The 24,828-nt window shown below is 42.1% G+C and overlaps 1 protein-coding gene across 1 annotated transcript; it reads left to right on the top strand.

Annotated features, from left to right (window-relative positions):
• The first annotated feature begins 681 nt into the window (after window positions 1-681).
• Window positions 682-11,968, top strand: siva1 (SIVA1, apoptosis-inducing factor). The gene is made up of 4 exons (XM_072489849.1): window positions 682-890; window positions 7,611-7,844; window positions 10,564-10,720; window positions 11,796-11,968. The coding sequence occupies exons 1-4, from the start codon at window positions 773-775 to the stop codon at window positions 11,842-11,844; spliced, it is 558 nt and encodes a 185-aa protein (XP_072345950.1). The 5' UTR covers window positions 682-772; the 3' UTR covers window positions 11,845-11,968.
• The last annotated feature ends 12,860 nt before the right edge of the window (window positions 11,969-24,828 follow it).

Genomic DNA, 24,828 nt, shown 5'->3' with positions numbered 1-24,828 from the left:
TGGTAAACCACTGTTGCACCTGTATTAGGTGATGTACAGTAGGACCTGTACTACAGGTTCGCCAGTAGTCCCTGCCTGTATAAATATGCGTGTCCTCCAGCCAGCAGCCATTTCACCAGCTGCTGTGGGAGGCCACACATCTGATAGCAATAAAGCTATCGTCTTTGTTCAATTGATCGTGCCTCATGTCCACAACTGTACAGCATCTATGGAGTGAGAAGGGAGCTAGTCCAAACGTTAGCTCCCTTCTCTCTCCACAGTAGCTGTCAGATCTGCTGAGATTGTCCAGTATTTACTGTCCGTTGTATAGTTTGTTTTCCAGAGTTAAGCTTTTCCATTAATGTTTCTAAAGATTTGGTGCCAGTGGATCCGGATTTATCACTTCCGTGCAATCCCTGTGCTTGAATTGCACATAACAGATTAATGTTAAATGGGCGATGTAATAGAGTACAGCTTGCTGCTGTAGATATGATGCACAGTATGAAAGGCGGTAAGAGTCGACAACAACAGCGCGGTAATGTGTATTCTCATGTTATTGGGAGGCGGGGCCGGCCCGAGGGGCGGGGCCGACCGGAGGGCGTGGAGGTGGAGCCGACCGGTGGGGGCGGGACCCGCCGGATGGGCGGGGGCGGGCCCACCAAAGTCCCGCCCCGACATCACGTGAGTCGATTCAGTAAATAACGTGCGCGCGTCACCAGGTCAGAGTTTGCGCGGGAAGTTGTTCTCCCCTCCTCCCTGATTGTCTGCTCTGTGATCTGGTGGCGCGATCGGGATGACTAAGAGAGCCAGTCCTTTCGGTGACACGGCGCCGCTGCAGTGGAAAATCCATGTTACCCAGAAAGAGCTGAACGAAGGAGTCTTTGGGGAGAAATACAAGCGGGAGGTGTATGGTGAGTGAGAGCGGCCTGGTACTAGGCCCGGAGCCCGGGGGCTGGTCTGGTCTGGTCTGGTCTGCCAGGGACCTGGGACTGCGGGCCGGAGGGGTGTGGGCCCGGGGATGGCCTGGTCCCGGGGATGGCCTGGTCCCGGGGATGGCCTGGTCCCGGGGCAGAACCCACGCCGAACCTGGAGACTCCACACAGACCGCGACCCAAGCCGAAATCAAACCTGGGACCCTGGAGCTGTGAAGCAACAGTGCTAACCACTGTGCTACTTGCTGTTGATGTCATGATGCACAGCAATTCCAGTTGCCCCATCACTCCTGTGCTCCTTGACTTGCACTGCACTAACTCCTGGTTGAGTAACATTTCAAGTTTAAAATTCTCAAATGTTTTAACTCCTTCCTGCTGCAATTCTGGCCTCTTGTATTATAATTATACCCCTTTTGTATTATATCCCTATTATAATTGCTCCATCCTGGTGACTATGTTGTCAATTCCCCAGGCACTGAATGCCCTCCCTAAGCCTCTGTCTTCACCTCACTTTCCTCCTTTTAAGATTCCATTTAAAAGCCACACTTTTTCCAGGGTTTGGGTTATCTGTGCCTAGGTTCTTGCATTGTCCTGTGAAGTGCACTGGGATGATTTATGCTAAAGTTGTTGACTCTAACCCTGACTTCCTGTTTTACAACAACCCATTGATTTCACAACATGTTCTGCCAGTTTTTTTGCCCCCTGTGGGTTTGCAGCCTCTATAAAGACGGTAGCCCTTAACCTTGGCCTATTACCGAGAGCAACCCACACCTGTCCCCCTGCTGTATGCAAACCTGGGACCGGAAACCTCTTATTGGGCTTGGGGCCTCAACAGGCTGCCGTTAACTGGCCACTAAAGTGTGGCAACGACTTTCCTATGTGCCTGTCTATAGGCAGCTGATCTGGCTGGTATTAAACTAATTTTCTTACTGGAGGCGATGTGTTTCAAACATTAACTGCATTTTGTAGTCGACAGGGAATTTGCACAGTAGCCTGGCATTCTGAAGGGAGGGTATTTTTGTTGGTGCAACAGGATGTAGGACTTGTGAACCAAGTAAGAAAGAATCAGCATGAAGAATCCTTGCTGAGCTGTGTATGTCTGTTTAATTTGATGTCAAATCTACACAAAGTGAAAGGTGAAATTTAAGAATGAGAAATAGCAGTAAGGGGAGAGCCTTCACAAGTTGTTTGGCATCAATTTAAGACTTGTGCTGTTAAAGTTTCTTCTAGAATAGACGGCCCTAACCTTTTCTGATGTATTTTGATGCTAAGCCTCTTGGTGAGATAACATTTGCGTGCAGCTCGTGGAGGAGTAGGGCATCTGTGCAGTCACTTTCTGATTTGTGTTTTAATTGCATGTGTGGTTGCTAATTGGTTTATGCTTGGTGCTGTTGGCTTTGTTTTAACTGTTAAGATCTGGGCCATGTAATTGGTTGTGAAAATAATGGTGAGGCTGATGATGATCACTTGTGTTCAGTGCTCCACCAACTCATGTGATAACTTGGGAGATTAAATGGAGATTCGAAAGCTGAGTTAGATAGGCTGTTGATCAGCTCTATTTCGGCAACATGCCCCACAATGTTTATAAACCTGTTTTCCTTGCCCATTTAGCAAATGTGCTAAAATAGATTCTGGGCCTTTTTGAGAAGCATGTGAACCAGTTAACTTATTGAACTGCAGTTTCCTGATGGAAATTTGTTCTCCTAGATGTGGTACATTGAGGTTTCCTGCCCTCTTTTTAGTTTTTAGGACAGCAGCTGTCAAAGAACACCCAAGTTTTATAAATGATGTTTGTGAAAGAGCTCTAAAGCAAAAGGTCTTTTCTAGAAGTTACAATTGTCTAATTCAATTTAACTGAACTATCTTTAAAAATTATGGGTGAAAATGAATCTAGATTAGAAAATGTTAATTGTTGGGACCCCTGTATGAAAATCCTAGCAAAAGGGAAGACTACGAAACCTTTGGAGTCACCACATCAATCACATTAGCAATACAGTAATAGCTTTGTAAATAAAGGGGGGGACTTAACTCTCTGCACCTACCACAATATATTCCAATTAAGAATCCCAATATAATTCAAATGCCACCCATAAAATAACAATCCGGGTTACTTGCTTATCTGCACAAACTTGAGACTGACCCTTTCAGGAACACCCTAAGAATCCTTCTATCTTGTCAGATTAAAATCCTATGGCAAGCTACAGACAGACCTGCCATCATGAATTATATAATCTGTATCCCAAGCATGGCATTCCCCCAGTCTCCACTAAGATGTCCCATGACCTTGTGTATATATGTATGTAATTAGTTAAAATCAATGATTACCTCACCTTTATGACTTCTTAATCACTTTAGCATACATGCTGCCTGTATGTATTTGAGCCCAGGGTTTACTTTTACAACAAAATATATAACCATTTCCTATATCTCACACTGATGATTTAACATTTGTTGGACTATTGTATTAAAGGTCCATTGAGGGACGTGACCTCCGTGTGAGCTAGCTTGTGCTGTTTAGGCTGTACTGTGTCGATGGTGTCATTATGGTCGATAAGGAAGCCTATGGGGCCAATCACATCCATGTTCGTTGTGAAGCAATTTAGTCACTTCATTTCTCTGTAGCCTTGCGACAAGTTAATTTCTGAAGTTCCCATCCTGTTTCCTTCTGAATTCGCCATTGGCATCTGTTTCCAACACACTCTGAAGAGGCCCTGGGTTCCAAGTCATTACCACATGCTGCATTTCTTCACCCCCGCCCCCCAGCTACACTGCTGGCATCTCTTACCCAAAATCTTAGTACAAAGTCTTTGTACTATCTGCTAATGGAAACAGTTTTTCTTACCACATCAAATCTTGTGTACCTACCTGATCTCTCCTCAATCACCTTGTTCTTGAGGAAAAACTCCAGCTTCTCCATGTTAACTTTGTAGCTACATTTCCTGGAACCATTCTGGCAAGTTTCCTCTGCATTTCTCCAGGACCAACCTATCCTTTGTGTTAATCAATACTGGATACCATCCTCTGATTTTGACCTAACCAGAGTTTTGTATAGATTCAGCATAATTTCCTTGCTTTCGTACTCTTTAACACGAGCAGGAATAATCTTTTTTCTTTGGGGCTCCTTTTTATTTTAAATTTTCTTGAGGGCTAGGTGTGATTTTTCAAGGACTACCTGCAGGGGAAGCCTCCGCTTGAAGGATATTGAAGAAACCAGAGACTTGGTGCTGTTACAGGCCACAAAGAATCCAACAACAATTAAACTGTTTTCATTCATGCGCACCCCAGCCTGGAAGGATGGGCTCCTCTGGATCAACTGGATTCTCTGTTTTTCTACATCTCCTTTTAAAACGTGAACACTCATAACAGTTTAAAAAATGCTTCTACGTGGATAGACACTGTGTACAGCAGAACCATAAAGAAAATCTTTATTTGCCCACAGTTTTTCTCTCTTGCTTTTAAACTTTTTATTGGACAGGAAGAAAATTGTTAGAAGGGATTTAAATTTTGTTTTGTTGCAGTGGCAGTTTATAAACATGAAATCCAGGTCCAGACAGAGATTTTGGATGTTGGGAAATCAGAAGGGCTGCATAAATAAAACCAGCCGGAAGTGTGAAAAGTGGTGCCTGTTGCCCATACCTGCCAATGTCCTCCTTCGCTCTTCCCTCCACCTATGTTCCTTTTTCAGAGATAGCTGCTGCCACTTAGGTGAGCTGGATCCATTGCCACCTTGGCCTCTGCTTGAGGTCAAGCTCCCAATTCATTTTTTGTCTTGAAACAGGAGATTGTTCTAACTGGAGAGGAGTGTGGAGGAAATGGGTTATTTATAAATCATTTTTTTAAATGACTTGCATCCTCTGGGAGCTGCCAGAAACAGTCCCCTCCCCTTCTCCCCACATCCCAACTTAAAACAAATACACCCAATCACTTTCCTCTGGAGCAGCAGCATGGGAAGGAGCAAATCTTTGATTGGAGGAGCGGTCCCTCACATTGTCTGACCGTTTTAACAAAATATTCTCTCCTACTTTCTTTCTTGGTCTCACACCTGCATCGTGTTCAGCCCTATTACCATGGAGGAATCAGAATGTCAACTAATGTATGGGGGTGACCTTTCTGAAATTTCTTTGCCCCATCTTCTTTTTCACAGGCTACTGTGACATTCTGAGGGAGAATTTGCTTGTCTGCCTGCCACTCTTGTGTACTTTTGAAACATTGCCTCTATTTATGAAGCCCAAGATCTCATATGCTTTGCTAGCCGCTGTCCTGTGACCTTCAAAGATCAGTACCTGAGCCCCATGAAGCTCTCTGTCCCTGAACATTGACATTGCTTCCACCGTCTGTCAAAATACATCTTTTTTCTGCAAACAAATCCCGTCAGTTAGCTAGTATTGTCCTCTTGTTTGCCACCCCTCCCAAGTTTTGCATCATGAACAAATTTGATGAATTGACAAATTTGATGAATTGAAGTTTTACTGTATTTCAGTATCCCTTTTAAAAAGTGGCCCCAGCAGTGATGCTTGATCTACCATCCTCCAGTATTTACCAGAACTTGCTGCTATCTATCAGAATGCAAGAAGTAGTAGGCCATTTGGCCCTTCAGGCTTGCTGTACCAATCAGTAAGATCCTTGCTGATTTGATGTGACTTTCACTTTCTTGCCTGTCCCGATAATCCTTCACTCTCTTTTGTCAATCTGTCTAATTAGGTCTTGAATAAAGACCAACTGCCCTCCAAGAAATTCCTCCTTATTTCCATTATGAATAGGAGGTCCCTTAACTTTAAACTGTGGTATCTGGTGCCACATTCCTCCCAAGGGAGAAACCAGTTCTACGCTGTTTGTGCCCTTAGAATCTTCTGACTCCTGGCTAGTATTGGGCCAACCTGCTTGATCTTTCCTCCTAAGACTGCCTTCATCTCCAGAATCAGCCTAGTGAATTCTCAGAACAGCTTCAGACCATGTGCACTATTCTATGTATGGTCTCACTAGACTGACTTCCATTCCATTTGCATTCCTCTTGCCATATTTAGCCTGGTTCTAGCTTAATAATAAGAATCTTTATTGTCACAAGTAGGCCTACTTTAACACTGCAATGAAGTTATTGTGAAAAGCCCCTAGTCGCACATTCCGGCGCCTGTTCGGGTACACTGAGGGAGAATTCAGAATGTCCAATTCACCGAACAGCACGTTTTCCGGGAATTGTGAGAGGAAAGCGGAGCACCTGGATGAAACCCACGCAGACACTGAGAACGTGCAGACGCCACACAGACTATGACCCAAGCCGGGAATCGAACCTGGGACCCTGGTGCTGTGATGTGAATCAACAGTGCTAACCACTGTTACCATGCCGCTTAAAACTCTTTTGACATGTATTGACACTTGTTTCATTGTCTATTGCCCTCTTCCGTGAAACGGTTCACCTGCCTTTTTGGGATGATGTACTCAGCCAACAATTGAAAACTCCCTCCCTCAAAAGACCATCCATTGTCATTTTCCTGTTGAATTCTATCCCTCATCCCATTGTGGTTGACCCTCTTTTTCAGGGGTTCTAATCTAGATGATAATGGTGAAATGCAAGGAGCTAATGTAAACCTTTGTAATAATATGATATCCTTACTCAAGTGTTTTCCATCGATTCAAAGTCCACTTCATTTCCAGCACCAGATCCAGCAGTGCCTCCCAGTTGAACTGAACTTGTTGGTCAAGGAAGTTCTCCTGAACACATGACAGATTCCTCTCCTGCCTTCTCTAACATTATCGGATAAAATATTTTCTTTCCCTGCAGATTTGCTCCTCAACTTCTATTTAACTATTTGGATGCCTATAGGATACTCCTGGAAATACTTCTCCACTCTTAACCAGATGGGCTTTGTCCTTGCCCACTTGAGTAAATCCTCTTTCTAAGCCTACAATGTCTTTTTTAAAGAATCTGCATGGTAGAGGTTGCAGGCTTGAAGGTGCTGCTTGAAAGGACTGCAGTGCATCTTGTAGATGACACACACTGCTGCCACAGTTCACTGGACGGTGGGAGTAAATACTTAAGATGGTGGGTGGGCTGCTTTGCCCCAGATGCTATTGAGCTTCAATTGGAGCATATTCCATTACACTTGAGGCATGCCACTGAAGATAAATGAACAGGCTTTGGGGAATCAAGAGATAAATTGTGTTGCAGAATTCATGTCTCCTGAGCTGCTTTAGTATCTCTGCACTTTATATGGCTGGTCCAGTTCAGTTTCTGGTCAGTGGTGACCTCTGGATGTATATGGATGCATTATAAGATTATTTATATTCCTCATTAGCCTGTGCCTATCGAACACTTATTCCTTCCCCAAATACTAACCAGCATTCACTCCTCTTATGCACCTTGATCCTCTTTTCAACACCTCCCCAATCACTAGTGAATCTCCGGAGGGCAGGGGTTGCACCTCAACAGGACTGGGACCAGTCTCTTTTGAAATGGGTGCCCCCTGCTTTTGATTGGGTGTGGGTCCAGTCTACAGACCTGCTAATGGGAGGAAGAAATATGCAGGCAAATTGGGAATGGAGTTTAAAAAAAAAAGACATGGTGAGCAATGTCTCTGCCATGAAAATTCAAACTGCAACTCCCTGTAGTGGACTAGATTACTGCAGTTGGTAATGAATGTGCTACTTCTTGAATCATTTCTAAACTGGTTTTCTCATACATAATCAACATTATTTTTTCAGAAAAAACTAAAAGCTTGCTGTTTAATGGTGCCCAAGCTTTTATGGGATACATGTGGACTGGCAATTCAGAAGAGAATTGTACACTGGTTCCCATGTCCAAACCTATTGAAGATAACTGCCTAAAAGTATCAGAAGATCTTTGTAATGGATGTGAAGGACGTGTGTTACTCAATGGGCAAACCTTTCTTGGACATAATGGACAACTTGTGAAGGGCTCACTAGCTTCATACAGATGTAAGCTTACTGAATTTAAATTTAACCCATATTAGTTCAAAGTTTGTATGCAGTCTATTCCTTTATTATTAAACCAGTATATTAAATGATAAATATCACTAGGAGATGTGGGAGTGACTGTTTTTGACCAAGTGTGGCATCAATGAGCCCTCGAGACGGGAGTCGATGGGAATCTGTGCAGGGGGATGACTGCACTGGCTCGAGTCATACCTTGCTCAAAGGAAGATGGTTATGGTTGTTGGAGGCCACTCCTGGAGCAGTTCCTTGGTCTTGTCCAAGGCCCAGCCATCTTCAGATGCTTCATCACTCACCTTCCCTCCATATTCAGTACTTTTCATGACTCTCCTGCAGTCTGACCACATGTAGCAGGACCTAGACAATGTTCAGGCTTTGATGCAAAAGTGTCAAAATTATATCTGTGTCTAGTGCTAGGCAATAACATTTCCAAGAAGACTCTAACCATCCCCTATTCAATGGCATTACCATCGCTGAATCCACCAGTCAACATCCTCGATGTTACCATTGACCAGAAACTGAACTCTGCCAGTCCTATAAATACAGTGGGCCATTCTTCTAGCCTAAAGCTTGGAATTCAGAGACCAGTAACTTGCCCCTGAATCCCCAATGCCTGTCCACCATCTACAAGGCACAGATCAGGATTGTGATGGAATACTCTTCAATTGCCTGGGTGAGTGCAGCTCCAACAACATTCAAAATGTTTGACACCATTCCAGGGCAAAGCAGTCCACCTGATTGGCATCCCACCCTCGTATCTCCATTCCTTTACTGTCACTGGGTCAAAATCCTGAGACTCCCTAACACCACCTGGTGTACGTCGGACTATTGGTTCAATAAATGGGGGATAGACATCTTGGGCTGAGTTCAAGTTCTTTTTAAAAAAATAAAAAAAATAAAAAAATACTTTTTAAAGTTTCATTGTGGTTTCCAGCTGGTAAATTAAAACATCATCATTTTGCCTAAAGCACATTTTCATGACTGGATGCATTCAATGGCCATGTCCACTCATGTGAACTCAAACTTTTAGCACTGCATCCAGATCCTTGGGGCTAGACAGCAGGCAATGACGGTTATTGTTCTTTGACCCAAATGCCTTTATGGGATCTGTAAGAGAGACTACTCCTGACCCCCAGAGGAAAAAGGACTTTATTTTATTGCTGTCAACTTTCTTGCCAAAGCCGCCTCCTCCTTCAAGGGCAACTGGGATGGACATTAAATGCTGACTGATCCAGCTAAAGAATTTGGAGGTCTAATTTCTATACAAGAGTTTGTAGAAGGTTGTTGTAAGGCACTGAGTAGTTGCCTAGTAGGTTTCACTCCAGCTTGTTGGGATTTATGAGCTCAATCTAATTGGATGAAACTCGCTCCTTTTCCATGCTGATCATAACATTTTTAACCATTTAGCTGCCAGAATGGAACACCTGATTTTAAAATTTACCTTTTCCATATTGGTAAAAATGGACAAGTAACTTTCCTTAAATGTAACTTGACAAATTCAACACGTCTAGAAATGTTACAGTATTCCAATTCATTTAATTTTAAATACCTAATTTCAAAGCAGACAAGTTTGAAATTACACAATTGCAATTAAACATTCCTGTCACTAGATAATATCTACTGTCCAGTTCTCTTTCTCTTCCGCCTCCCCTCCCCCACGCTACGATTTTGAGGTGTATAAAATTGAGGGATGTAGATCAATGACTGGGGACAGAGAATTTGAGAAAAAGCTTTTTCACCCAAAGGGTGGTTGGAATCTAGAACTTAAGGGTGGTAGAGGCAGGAACCCTGAACATTTACGAAGCATTTAGATGAGCACTTGAAATGCTATAGCATACAAGGCTACGGACTGGACCAAGCGCAGGAAAATTGGGTGAGAATAGATAGGTATTTGATGGCCAGCACAGACACTCTGGGCTGAAGAGCCTTTTTGCTTTGCTGTAAAAATGTGACTAAATTTGAGTAAAAGCAGGCTGCTACGTAACGGTCGTGCAAATATCAGATGTTACTATTTCAAACTTTCTGTACCTGAATATTGATTGTAGGTAACTTGAGTTATAATGTGAAATGAATAATTCCTCTTCATTATGCTCCACAAACCAACTTTTTTTTCAATGCTACAAATAGCGATCAATTGATATGTTGTTGGAACTATAAATTGATTTACCATGAGGCATCATTAGCAATAATGGCTACATTTCATAGTAATATGTAAATCTCCATCATGATCATTTTTTGTGAAATGGACAAGGCAGTAATGCAGTTTGGACCCAATCAAAAGTATTTGCCCCCTTGCTGAGATTTTGTCCCCCAAAGGGGTAACTACAAAGCAGTTCTTGTACACTGGCTTTAAATTGAAATTTAATGTAATGACTTGGTATTGGCATAAATGTGATGTTTGTTTTGGGTTGGATACTGTCACCAAGAGGCTGTTTGACTCTGGTTTGTGCTCATGAAAGAGCTGACCACTGGGTGGAGTATGTAAGGATTGATTGTGCTGATGTTTTTTATACAGTTGCCTAGTAAGCCTGCTACTAAATGGGGACATGACAAAGCTTCCCATGTATGTTGCATCTGATGCTATGTTTCTGCCAATATGCAAGTCATGCCATAGTAAAAGTTAAAATCCACCTTGGTTCAGCTTTCACTTGAAACAGTTGTCTATTGTAGCTTGGTCTAACATGCTCATTTCTATTTGCCACAGCACCAATCAAGCCAGCAACTGCGAACTGTTTTATCTGTTTGAAACCATCAAATTTCAAGAAACCTTGCTCACAATGTGATCACTTAATATGCCAACATTGCAGCAAAGTGTGTGATCACTGTGCAAGGGTTTGCTGTTCACTGTGCTCATTTGATGAGTAAGTAATCTGATGCTTTGATCTTTTTACTTTGTGGTTTGCATTCTATAAACTTAAAGCTCTTGATGTGAAACCAGCAATTTTGAAATTTCTTTTGTTGAACCAGTTAGATTTCTAAATGTTCTTTTAACCTTGATGTGCTGATGACAAGATATCCTGCTTCCACTTGCAATGATGCATGTGACGTACCTGTTACTGACCTCCACTTGTACTGGGGAAGTTTTTATTTGTTACTTGCATAACGGTCAAGAATAGGATGGTGTGAAAGCACTGAATTCCAACCAGCAGCCAAACTTCTCAGCTCTACTAGAACAGCTGCAATGGTCACCTCCTGGCAGGGGCTGTTTAGCACAGGGCTAAATCGTTGGCTTTTGTAAGCAGGCCAGCAGCACGGTTCGATTCCCGTAACAGCCTCCCCAAACAGGTGCCGGAATGTGGCGACTAGGGGCTTTTCACAGTAACTTCATTTGAAGCCTACTTGTGACAATAAGCGGTTTTTCTTTTCATTTCATTTTCATGTCAATTAGAATTGGTTCTCGCCTAACTGTTGGAGCGTGCCTCCTTGAAATTTGAATCCAGCTAAGGACAGGAGGTAAAGTCAAAATGCATTGTTGAATCATCCCATATGGATATGCCCTTCTCCTGATTTTTAAAGTAGAATATCTACCACAAATGGGCCATTTGTCCCAAAGCCCTTGCAGTTGCTGGGTTTCTGAACCATTTATTCTAATCACTTGTTTTCTCCATACTCGCCAATCCCAAATTCAAACAACTTTAATGCCCCTCTGCATCAGTTACTTCATTTTGAAATTTCAGTCTTTCATTTGGAATAAGAGAACTGCTTCAGAATTTTCCATTGATCACCAAATGCTGTATGATTCTGCTTTTGCCTTTCTCAACGAGTGTATATACTGTCTTGTGGGTAAATGTTACAGCTTATTGCTCTTTGTATACACTGCATCCTTATTGCGTGGTGGTGATTTAGTTGGCTTGCTCTCACTTGCAATGTCTGATTGTATCGAATAACAATTTGACTGCCTGTAATTTGTTTCTTATACTATTTTTTTTTTTTCAGTTATAATGAAGCCTATGATCAGGTGTTCTGCTATGGCTGCTTCCCATGAAAAGGATATTGAAGTTTGAACTGTCTCTAACTTGTATTAAATTGATCACTTTCATATACACAGTGATACATTGTAATATACTGTTTTTAATTGTGTATTTGTATAAATAAAACTTTTTGTATAACTTTTTGCAATACTCTATTAAGCTTGAAAATGCACATTCATTATCCTCACGAGGACTAAATTTGCAACACACAATCCGACCCATTCTATAATTTGTTGACAGTCTGCTGCAGTTCTTCAGTGCCCTAAAAATGTACTATGTCAATCTAACCAAAACCACTTGTACCTGACCAGGAACCCAGCTGCTGATCTTATCAAATCTCGTGACCGTGCTGGACCTCCAAACCAAGAGTGCCACATGTGCTAGGTTGCCAACTGGTGATTTGCTGTATTCCATGGGAGCTATAATTCTATTAAGCCTGTGAGAATCTGTTTGGCCTCTGCTCTTGCACCAATGGCATGTAGTGATTGGGAATTCTTTGCAAGCCCCTAACCTACCATGCCTGGGTCCTGGCCTGAATTCTTGCTTTTCCAGTGGACTTCTGCAGTTATTGGGAGGCGATGATTTCTGGGACTGTATTGCATTTTGGACAGTTCGAGCAAATTCCAAATCTGGCTCTCATTACTTTCTTTGGGAGTAACTGGAGAAGGAATAAACCAAAAATGCAGAGTCAATTATGTGAAAAATGGGAAGAGCTTTTTATTGTGCCTTATGTTCTGAGTGTACTACAAAAATGATGGATTCTGAAGTATAATTGTGGTTGTAAAGGAAATTGTTGGAAGCTGGTTATAGTTGGCAAGATCCCACAACAAAGACTCGAGGAATAATAGACACTAGGATAAATCCTTTCCTCCAGCTAGCATCATGGGATCTTTATGTTCAGCTGAACAAATGGGCTAAAAGTTTGAAACCTTGTCTGGAAGATGACAATTGCTTGCTGCATATCCTAAAATGCTTTAGACTTAAAGAATGGGCTTGAGCCCCTATACTGACTGACAAGGATGCTACTAGCTGAAATAAACCACTTGGAAGACTGCTTGCTGTAAATTGGTTTTGCTTGTGACTGATGCTCATTACACTGGGTAATTATTTTCTTTGCACTTGGAACCTCTGCCTTTCCTACTGCCACAACAGATGAGTAAATTTTGTCACAGCAGTCATGAGCAATCTGATTCCTGTTTATGCCTACTCCTATCTCTGCATACTAATTTGTTCCTCCATCTTTAACTAGCTTTCTCGTAAATGCATTGTCGCTGCCTCTCTTTGGACTATACACCTGTCCTGCCACTAGAGTGTACTGCTGAGCTGAACAGCAAGCACTTGGCCATTTCAACATGGAAAAGTTTTAATGTGTTTTTTTTTTCTTATGTAGGTGTTGCTGCGTAGGCCGACAGTTATTGCCCATCTCAATTGCCCTTGAGGTGGTGGTGAGTTGTTGCTTTGAACCACCAAGTCCATTGAGTTTGCTCACATCTAATAAATCAAAAATGTTTGCATAATTCCTTCATGATTTGGGCTGCTCCAAACTATTTCATAGTGCTCCAATTTACTAAGATTTCAGATACGTGGAGTTTCTGCATACTAGGTGGGGTAATTAGATTCCATGTTCAACAACTCTTTGTAAGGTTAGGGATACTTGCATCCATTTACCAAATCTTAATGCAGTTTTGTCATCCGTATTTAAATATCCAAGGATGTGGAATCCAAAGCTGGTCTAGAATCTTGTAATGGTTACAGATATTTAGGATAAAATCTGCACAAATTGGCAAAAGCTCAAAAATAACTAAAACTACCATCTTAGCCATTTACTGTATGGGTAGGGGGAAGAATAATCTGAAGTTTAATTTCTTTTGTGAGACTAACCAGAGCACTAACCAGGGCAGTAGTACTCTGGTCCTTTTTTATGTTCTTTGATCTGATCATTCTATATTCCTATGCAAGGTTACTACTTGTGCCTTCAATTGTCAAAAAGCTTAGTTCAAATTGAATCTTAACCATCAACCTATAATAAATCTCTGGGATTGTTCACCCAATAGTTCAAAGTCCATATTGGTAATGTTTTTAAACTTAAGCAACAGTTTACCAGAAACAGGGTTAATACCCTGTTGGACTTTGGGTAGATCTGCAACTTTGTCCCAAACGCTCACTGCAATTTGGCTGTATCCAGATTCGTGCTCCCAAACCAAATTGCAGCAACATTCCTCCCAAGGTATCTCCATACTTCCTATTCTAGCCCCTCCATGGCATATCTATGTCCACTCACGGACAATGCCCTCTAACCTATGCTGCTTTTCTCCAAGTTTCCTTGTTGCTGCAGTTAATGGAAATCCATGAAACTAACTATCATTCTAGCACTTCTCCACTAATTTCAAATGCGTTTAGGAAATACTGTCCGTCTCAAACTGGTTTTCCCTTCATTATCTTGCAAGAGCAAAATAGTCATTCTCCAGCTGCAGCCACTTGATTTGAAGGACTAAAAACAATTCCTTTTTGCGGAACGAATTTCAACAAAAGCTTTCATTATTTAATCTTAACCCCTTTAAATGCCCTATGCACCAGAAAGCAATTCAAACCTCAAATTAGATCTCCATTCTCCCTAGTCTCAAAAGGGTAAAATCACCTAGTTTTGATTCCACACAAAAAGAGCATACTGTTCTCTATATTTTGATTCAGTAATTGGACATTCCCATAATTTTACCTTTTTTTTTTAATTACAAAAGGTCCAATGCCAATTTATGAACCCCACTATTTTGTTAATGTCAATAAGGGAATGTTTTTAAGGGATGAAAAGAGCATACACATCTCTGCAGAAAATTAATTGTCGTGTGCTGTTTCGCAGAAAATTAATTGTTGTGTGCTGTTTCGCACGGTGGTAGTGGTTAGCACTGCTGCCTCGGCTCCAGGGGCCCGGGTTCTATTCCGGTGTCAGGTGACTGGAGTTTGCACTTTCTCCCTGTGGTGAGTTTCCTCGGTGGCGCAGGGATTAGCGCTGCTGCCTCATGGTGCCGAGGTCCCATGTTCGATTCCGGCTCTGGGCCACTGTCCGTGTGGAGTTTGCACATTCCCCGTGTTTGCATGGGTTTTGCCTCCACAACCCAAAGATGTGTAAGGTAGGTGAATTGCCGCTTAATTGGAAAAAATGAATTGGCAACTCTAAACTTTATTTATTTCTAAATCTAAACATCCTTGCTGTCCTTTTTAAAAATGTTTTTCATCATACAGTAAATGCTCTGGATCAATTTGATAACCTCTAGGGGGAATTATTTTATTCCATCTTAATAATATGTTTTTGAAGTTTAAAAAAAAAAAAAAAAAAAAAAAAATCAGAAGCTATAACTGTTTCATGTAATCGGGGCCGTTCAGACTCCCAGCCGTGCACACACAAAAACATATTTCCCTAGCACTGTCTGGCCATTGTGTGAAACAGGACCAAAGCGAAATGTCTGACTGATCACTTCCATCACCTGTCCCAACATATTTCAAAATTGTGTAGGATGATCTTGGCGCATCTTTTACTTTGTTAAAGGTGAGATAGAAATACAAGTTGTTGACCTGAATAAAGGTTTTGAAATTTGTCCTCCAGCTTAGCTATTTTAACATGGGAGTCTCAAGGGGAAATGTTTACAAAGCCGTATTCATTAGAGTATTTTCTAGGCAGGGTCTTAATTACTGTTCGAAAAGTTTTTTGATTTGCATTACCAGCAGGAATATCCTTGCAGCATGTCTCTGATGTAACAGTTGCCAAAGTGTTCAATACAAAGGATTTCTGGTCACTTCTGCATTCCAGCTCTTTTGCCACCCTTGACTGTGAATGTTGAACACTTATCCAAATGAATCCTATGGATGCATCTTTTTAACTCAAATACATCTTTTACATTTTGGCATGTTTTCACAATCTCCTTTTCTAAAAGCTGCTCTGCTACATACCATGGCTGTCTGAGATAGTGGGCAAAGCTTCTCTTCCCTCTACATAGGCCACAAAGATGTATTTCCCCACAGCACAACATAAATCAGAAATTCATAATAAACCCAAGTTCCTGATCAAGATAGGAATACTGTTACATTGCAAGGCTCTGTAGAGAGTTCAGAACATTGCTCTCCAATGAAACCTTTGGACATGATGCAATGAATCAATTGTTAAAAGTGCTGGAAGATTTGTTTTCAACAATTGATGTGTAATTACTTTAAGGCAATAAATCCTTTGAACCTGAAAAATAAATAACAGCTGCAATAGACCTCGTAATTTCTTGTCACAACAATAAACTAAAATTGCAAGAAGATATTTACATCAAGCTGAACATCGTTTCAACTTTCAAAATAAAACAAGGCCACCTTTATAAGGATATTCTGTTTTAAATGGGTTTGGAGTTCAGTATACTGTTATAAAGAAAGGCATGCATTTTAAACCTGAACCGTATTTATCAGCTAATTGGCTATATTCCATGAATTATAGTTCTGTTATTATTGGCATATTTTCTTTCACACGTTTTGGTATAAAGTAGGTGGCTGACACTTTCCTTTATATCTGGCCTTAAAATGCAAAACAATACTTCTATAAGCTTCTGTTCCCCTATAAATCTGTCACTATGAAGCAGGCTATTGTGTTGATACAGATGTAAACCTTTTGGTGAACAATTCACATGACAGTTCAATAATTGCTCTTTGCAGCTTAGCTTCAAGTTTGCTGGAGTTATTAGAGATGGAAGTTTGATCCTTTTTTTAAAAAAAAAAAAAAAACACCCTTTATAAAAGTCACGGATTTTTCGAATTAGGATTTGCAATCTGTGCTTCAGGGTTCAGGCCGACCACATCCACCCAGGGCAGATGCAGTGACAGCTGACACATGTTCCCACTTCTGCAAAACAAAGAATAATTCAATCTGTCAGTCATTCACAACTGCTTCTATGCAGTCACTGAGCAAGACCGCACCAATTAAATATTTGTCTCTGGCTGGGAAGGAAAACATGGCTGGTCCTCACTATAGTCCCTGTGGCAGTTTTGTTCCAGTATAAACTTAGTATGTGATACAAAGGCCCTGACCCTTTGGCCAAAGTGGGCCTGTGCATCACTCAGTTACAGAAGGGTACTGAAGAGTTTCAGATTAACCAGTTGGGACCACTGCTCTCCCATGTCTGATAACTGCATCCCATCAATAAAGACAAAGTGTTACAATCCCAGTTGATGTTATAACAGGGACAGGAAGATCCCAGAATGGAACCCTGGTTCAAAAGACAGTAACTATTACTTTTCATAAAACGTGGAGGAACAGAGTCACAGGGCCGCTAATTAGTTTTAACAAGAAAACATTTATTAAACACAAAGTTGGATTATGATACAACTCTATTTGCTTCTTTAGTTTAACAATTACACACAGGTTTTAAAATTAACACGGATTACAAAGTACAACTTGAACTACAATAGTTTCATAAACAAACAAGATAACTGGTCAAACACGCACACGCCGCTTTGAACCCAAGTTAGTGTCGTGGCTTTCTCCTCCGTATCCCCCTCTCCCCCCCCGAAGATGATTGTCACATTTGTTTCCAAATTCCACTCCCAAAAACATTCTTTAAAATCTCATAATAATGCTTCCTCTTAGATGTTTGCATTCCAAACTCCAGTCCAGGCTTTCCAAATGATACTTTAAACAAAATGTTTGCTCCATTTTGAAAGTAAATCCAGTCCAGGATTTTACACCAACCCCTATAGGATTTTTTTGTCTTGACTACTGTACCAACTGTTCACAATTGCTTTAACTCTCGGTTCCCAGGCTATATTGAAATGACATCAAACATTTAACTTACTAGATTTTAAATCTAGTTACTGCAACTGTCTTTTTAACTCAACACTTTGTTTACTCTGTTTTGAATTCTTCTGAACAATATGTTGGTCTCCGTTCTCTTACATTCAGTCGTCTTAAACATTCTTTCTGTCCCAATTCCCTGGTTATCTGGACTGAATCTTTTTCCTCAGGAAGCCTGCATCTTTGCAACTCCTTGGTCCTGTCCAGCTCCTCCTGGCAAAGTTGAGAGATGTTCACGCCCCAGTGTCCTGTCTCCAACTGATATATCAAGCTAAAAAAACTTTTTTTTTAAATTTAGAGTACCCAATTCATTTTTTTTCCAATTAAGGGGCAATTTAGCGTGGCCAATCCACCTAGCCTGCACATCTTTGGGTTGTGGGGGCGAAACCCACGCAAACACAGGGAGAATGTGCAAACTCCACACTGACAGTTATCCAGAGCCGGGATAGAATCTGAGACCTTGGTGCCATGAGGCAGCAGTGCTGAGCACTACGCCACCGTGATGCCCTAGCTAAAATTGTTAACTTTCAGGGCTGCCAGTTGCTAAGCCATGCCCACATACCTCTGCTGGTTTATTTATTCTTCACACCGTAGCCCTCTCTAAGCACATTAGAAACACCAATAAGTTGAAACTTATCCAACCCCCACACATACAAACACCTTTGTCCAGCACAAATCTTAACTATACGGTTTACCTTCCCAGGCACAGTAACATTAAATTAAACCCACTTAAAACAATAACATTTCTAATGTATACCAATGCAAATATAAATCCTTTAAGACTGCCTTTGTTTTCCTAACAACTGGTATTTTATGTACAGCTATATATGTAATTGGCTCATGAAAAGAGACAGCCTATCGTGCACCACATAATATTTTCAGCTAAAATAGAATATGGAGGGTAATTAATTGTTGCCTACAAAATGGTTGCATGGATATGATTTTCAATTAGATTATGTAAGCTTGATAAGCTTCAAAACATTTGTTTGGTGAAAAGTAAGACATTTAATTACAAAAATAGACTAAGCTTGTTTGTGGTCCAACATTATTAAATTATTAACGTGAGCACAGGTGGCTTTGTGGCTCTGTTGTGGGTATATTTCCTACTGTTGAGTTCCAGGTTTGAATTATAGTGGGAAATGAATCTGGATCCTTATGTGAGATGAATTCTCAAACTTCTAAACCTGCTGTTGGATGCCAATTGCAGACTGGAGGGCTGTATGTGACCAGATGGTGAAATGCTGTTATGGGCACAACAGCTCTCCAGATTCAGATTTAGGGTTTCTTTATGTCCAAGTTCCAAAGCTATCATGGGGATGGTGTAATGCTTTCCCATCTCCCCCCAAAAGTGAAGACACATTGTAAATATACAACTGAAATGTGGTTCTATATTAACATGCAATTGAATATTGGCTTTAGAATGTATGCATTTTGAATGTGATTGCAACCATTAGCAATGATTAATGTGTAAGATCGCATATACTATCAGTCAGCAGGATTCAATATGAAGTTTTCAGTTTACTGTGACAAATGTACAGAAACATGACCCAAGAACCTTTGGCATTGGTACAGTTTGAAACAGGGGCAAAATGGACTCAAATGGAAATGTGTTGTTTACACCCAGTTTTGCACTTTGTCAGGAGCATAAAATTCCTGGAAATCATAAAGAGTAGGGAGAACCATAGCAAAGTATTAGAGTACAGATAAAAGTTGTTACAGCCTTAGGTAGGTGCACAAGGCATTTCAGTTAATTGGTAGCATTTGGCTGGTTCTCTTAAAAAAAAAAAAAAAAAAAAAATGAGTGGTGAACTAAACAAAGTCTTTTAAATCATGAAAGGTTTTGATTTGAGTTGATACAGAGAGAATGTTTTCACTTGAGAAAAGCAGAACTAGCGGCCGTCAATATGAGACAGTCACCAAGAAATCCAATAAATTCAGGAGAAACTTCTTTACCCAAAGAGTGGTGGGAGATGGAACTCACTGCTTAAATAGTACAGATGCACTCGGGGCAGCTAGTCAAGGCAAATGAAGGCCAAGTGAATAGAGAGCTACGACAATAGATTTAGATGAGAAAAGATGGAAGGAGGCTCAAATGAAGTATGTCAGCAAGGACTTGGGCCGAATGGCCTGTTTCTGCGCCATATATCCGATGCAATATTATATAATACTTAAATGCCAAGATACGGTGATCTTTTGTGTACATTTTCATACAAAACTGATTCTTTGAAAGCCCCCGTGTGTTAAATTATTGCATGGGTTAAATACCATTTTGCTCAGGTTCTTCATTCGAGCTTTCATTAATTGAATCTTTTTTGTCATTTTTCTTTGCTGTAAATAAATGCATGAAACGTACTTTTGTAAGTAACAGATTAACCTGCACCATGTGACAGTTTAGCCATCACCGTTTGGCATTTAATTCAAGTCCAGGTGGTATGACAGACAGACCGTATTCTCTTGAGCAACGAGGAGGTGACATCTGTTCAGCAACCAGATGTTATTTGTAGTGAAGTTCAAATCATTTTATGCTGACCCTGGTATGACCTGAGTATGTGGAAGGATTCAACTCCAGCAACCATACATCACTCCTTTGTTCTGTATTCCATTTAAGCACTTGACCACATATTTCATTAGTGTGCTTTCTTTATAGTAAAAGTATTGCACTTTCTCTTTTTTTGTGTTTACCCATATTTCTCTTACAATAAAACAAATTAGCATTTGAATAGGGCCAGCCATATATATATATATCAAATTCATAAGCCCAATAATACTCTATATGGCTAACTTGTATTTCTACAATTAAATCTCCCCTCTAATTTAGTCCCATTTTTCCTCCCCTGCACCAGACCCAATCGTTAGCTAGGACAGGCCTTGTGCTACTGTTGTGTCCTTAGTCATATTTGCCATTTTCTGCTTGGATGCCAGTAGTTATAAAGTCATCATCTAGTTGGTCGAGAAACAATGTTACACACCAACAACTATATCTGACTCTATTAGACCTATGATGTTACATACTTTAAGAAGGATTCTCTATTAACTCGTATGCAAGACATATCCTAATAGCTCTTGTATCTACTGTCTATTAAGCTATGTAGGCTAGGGAAATGCCAGGCTCAAACTCTGATCTCTACTGAGTTAATTGATAACATTTTGAACAGTAGGGACATTGCAGTTGGCCTTAGTACTTCCCACATTTCATTTTTAATGCTCCTTGCTTGGCCAAGGATTGGATTGGGCCTAACTGGGATGATCTTTTTGACTGAACAGCCTTGTGAAGAAGGCTTACAAATAATCTCTTGGCTGAGGCACGAGAGGCTGACTGTAGAACCTACTTTATTAATGCAGAGAAACCTTGCAGGATACATTTGCATATTAATTTTTAACCACATGTTCTTTTCTGACATGTGGAACATGCTTGTGAAATGGCCATGTGCAATTACTCAGAATGGCATCTTAAAGTTTGTGAGGACACAGCGATGTTAAGGTAAGTGCATTTTAGCCACTTTTAATTTTAGGCTGGGCTGCAGAAGCAGCATTTTGCATCTCCTCTTCCCCACCATCCCAACCCCAGTCAGTGCCTACACATCAGTCAATGTAAAATTTAAGACCAATTTGATTTAGTTAACAAAAGAGTGAGATGTTGTGAAATGAAGAGGTTTTGTTTTGTGCAACAGGTTGTGACCCGGAAAGCACTGCATAAAAGGCGGTGAAGATGGACTGAAAGGTTACTTTGAAAAAGGTATTGGATAAATGATTGAAGGGGAGAAAATTGTAGGTCTAGAAGGAAAGAGCAGAGGAGTGGGACTAATTGGATAGTTGAACCAAGTACGATGGATCGATTAAACTCCTTTTGTGGTGCATGTTTGTATGATACCTGGAGCAGACATGCAGCAAAAGGCTGCCACATCCAGTGACTATAATGGAAAGTTGCACTTTTACAGGCACACTATCATGCAGATTTTTAGAGATGTCGCTATGAAGCAATCCAGAGGATAAACCCTTATTGCAAATACCTCATTCAGCACCATCTCCATTTCAGCTGTCATTAAATAGGATTGGGGACTGGCTAGTCCAATACTTGACTGAAGATTCAGACTACTGACTTGGATTTCCAATGCCTTTATTGTGCCTGTAATATTTTAAGTTCTTTCCCCCATTCATGCTTCCAATGCTTTCCTAATATGTACACCCAGGCATTTCTGATATCATCTTTGTCCATTTTCTCTGCAGCCTCTCCAGTGCCTCTATATGCTTTTTATATTATGGTGACCTACATGCAGTAAAAGTAAGTAAAGTTGCCGTAGTCCCAGATGAGCATAGGTTGGTTTCCCAGGGGGGAGCTAGCTGGTGGCGATTTAACCTAAGGATCACCACACCTTAGCCAAGGAGCAAGGTCGAGAAGATGGGCCTTCATAAATAACTTCAGCCAGGAGTCATCCGGTGGAGGCCATGGAGTGAGTGGTCGCATACAGTGCAGCTCCTGCTTGAAGGCATAGAAGAGGGGTTGGATTCTCCGCAGCCCCGCACCAAAATCGTGTTTGGCGCAGGGGCGGAGAATCCAATTTCACGCCGAAATCAGGCCAGGCACCGGTCCGGTGATTCTCCGGGACCCGAGAATCAGCATGTTCGCGGAGTACTCCGAGGCAGCTGGGAGGCCATTGCCAGAGGCTCGCCCAGCGATTCTCCGCTCCGGACCTACCGAGTTCCCCATGGCATGGTTCTAACCAACTAGCGCCAATTGGGAAGCTCAGTCCGCGGCCGCCCTGGTGGGGGGGGCGAGTGGATTGGACATCGGGGGGGGGGGGGGGGATTTATGGGCGGCCGTGGGACAGATCGGGGCGTTCGGATCTTCGGGCGCACATTCTTCATCTGCCTCTGCAGTCCAAATCCACCTTGGCGCTCGGCGTGGCCGCTGGAGGCCGCTGCCGTGCGCATGTGCGGACTCAAAACGGGAAGTCGGCATGGAGATATAGTCCCATTTTGGGAGAACCCAGCCCGAGCTTTTTACCTGAAATCGGGTGTAATTTCACCGTTGTCCATTTTTCCTAAGGAAAAGTGTAGCTGAAGGTCGGAGAAGTTCCCCGGGGAGTGGATGTCTGCTGGTTACCAAACCGGCAGGAGGTGAAACACTTGGCCAAGGAATTGGAAGGGACCTGTGGCATAGCAGTCAGTGGAAGGGTGGCAGTGGGGGAAGGGCCAGTGCAAGTAGCAAAGCCCCAGATGGAGCAGTTGATGGCCTTCATCAAGGAAGAGTTCTGCCAGCAGAGGGAGGAGATGCAGGATGATCGGTCGAAGGGGCTGTGGCACCCCTGAAGGGATCGATGGAGAGGGTGGAGAAATGCTTGGAGGCACAAGGGTCGCAGATCCGAGAAATGGAGAGGGTGATCTCCGAACACAGCGACTGGGTGGTGGCATTGGAGGTGGAGCTCTTAGGAGACCTTTGTAAGGCATTGAGAGCAAGGGTGTAGGAGCAGGAATACAGGTCGAGGAGGCGGAATCTGCGAATAGTTGACCTGGCTGAAGGAGTGGAAAGTGCAAGTACCATGAGGTACATTTTGAGGTTTGCTGGTGGGGCTGCTGGACAAGGCACCTGAGGTGGATAGAGCACACAGGTCTCTGAGGCAGAAGCCAAGAGCTGAGGAACCGCCACAGGTGGCGATCATGCAACTCCACAAGTTTGTGGAGAAAGCGGAACTGCGAATGGGAGTGGAACACGGTCCGAATATACCAGGATATTGGAGTGAACTGGCAAAACACAGAGCCAAGGCGGTGTATATAGACAGCATACCAGGTTTGGGGTGTTCTACCCGGCAAAACTATGGGTGGCTTATGAAGGCCGGGAATGTTATTTTGATACCCAGAAGCAGCCAAAGACGTTATCAAAGAGCACAAACGGGGAGAACTGAATAATTTTGGGAGGCGGAGGTGCTGGCACTCTGGAATAATGCTGGTGAATGGAAGTGAGGTGGGGGAGAAAGCTGAGAGAGGTGGCCGTAGGGGGGCGGGTGGGGGAGGGCGATGCGATGCGGCGAGTTTGGAGAAGAAACATGATCGGGGCGGAGAAAGCGGCCATCTTGGATGGACCAGGTATAGGGCGAGATTAACAGGGGTAGAGCTGAAAGGGGAGGATGGGGATGGTACAGGGGAATGGAGGCATAAGCCTCCGGTAAGGCTGATAACATGGACGAGTTCAACTCCCCATTGCTGAACTAATTTCTGCTTGTGGGCTAGATGAGGGAGAAACTCCCAGGTCCCGAAAAATGACTATATCATCCAAAAGGTCGGTGGGAAGAACCCCACCAAACTTGTCCAAAATGACACTTAAATATTTGGGGGTGAATCACACCCTTGATCTTCAAGTTTGGAATCCCTTGTGAGGGAGACAGAGTTTTAATGACATCTGGGTGAGTTTATGAGAAAACCATGGGATCAGCACTGGTCACATGTTCCATTTATTGTGTAGTGTGGTGTATTTGCCTGTTAATTCACATGTACTTCATGTTAATTCTGTATGTTAAGAATATAAGATAGATATCATAAATTGTTTTACTTTTCTGACGTTTAAAAAAAAATTTAGAGTACCCAATTATTTTTTCCAATTAAGGGGCAATTTAGTGTGGCTAATCCACCTATCCTGCACATCTTTTGGGTTGTGGGGGTGAAACCCAGGCAAACACAGGGAGAATGTGCAAACTCCTCACGGACAGTGACTCGGGGCCGGGATTTGAACCCGGGTCCTCAGCGCCGTAGGCAGCAATGCTAACCACTGTGCCACCGTGCTGCCCTACCTTTCTGACTTTTGTTCAGAAACCTTGAAATCTTGTGGTTTTATTCACTTTAATAAGTACCTGGGATTTCAAACTTTGTCTACTTTGAACAAAATGCTACTGCTCTCGAACCAGATCATACCAAACAGATGGGGTCAGGTCCAGCGTCATACCACCTATCTATTTTGTCCAGACCCTTCATGATTCTGAATAAAATCTCCTCTCAACCTTGTCTTCTCCAAGGAAAACAGTCCCAGCTTCTCCAATCTATCTTCATTTTTATTTTTTCAATTATCGTGGACCAATCCACCTACCCTGCACATCTTTGGGTTGTGGGGGTGAAACCCACGCAGACACGGGGAGCATGTAAAAACTCCACATGGATAGTGACCCGGGCTCGGTATCGAACCGGT

Source organism: Scyliorhinus torazame, chromosome 2 (assembly GCF_047496885.1).
Source record: "Scyliorhinus torazame isolate Kashiwa2021f chromosome 2, sScyTor2.1, whole genome shotgun sequence".
Classification (NCBI taxonomy): domain Eukaryota; kingdom Metazoa; phylum Chordata; class Chondrichthyes; order Carcharhiniformes; family Scyliorhinidae; genus Scyliorhinus; species Scyliorhinus torazame.
The sequence above is the reverse complement of the archived record's forward strand: the minus strand, read 5'-3'. Positions and strand labels throughout refer to the sequence as shown.

Excerpts from the sequence above, each read along its gene's own strand:
- siva1 (XM_072489849.1), top strand. The coding sequence starts at position 773 with ATGACTAAGAGAGCCAGTCCTTTCGGTGACACGGCGCCGCTGCAGTGG. Across the intron at positions 891-7,610 it reads ATACAAGCGGGAGGTGTATG|AAAAAACTAAAAGCTTGCTG; the intron begins GTGAGTGAGAGC and ends TTATTTTTTCAG. Across the intron at positions 7,845-10,563 it reads CTCACTAGCTTCATACAGAT|CACCAATCAAGCCAGCAACT; the intron begins GTAAGCTTACTG and ends TATTTGCCACAG.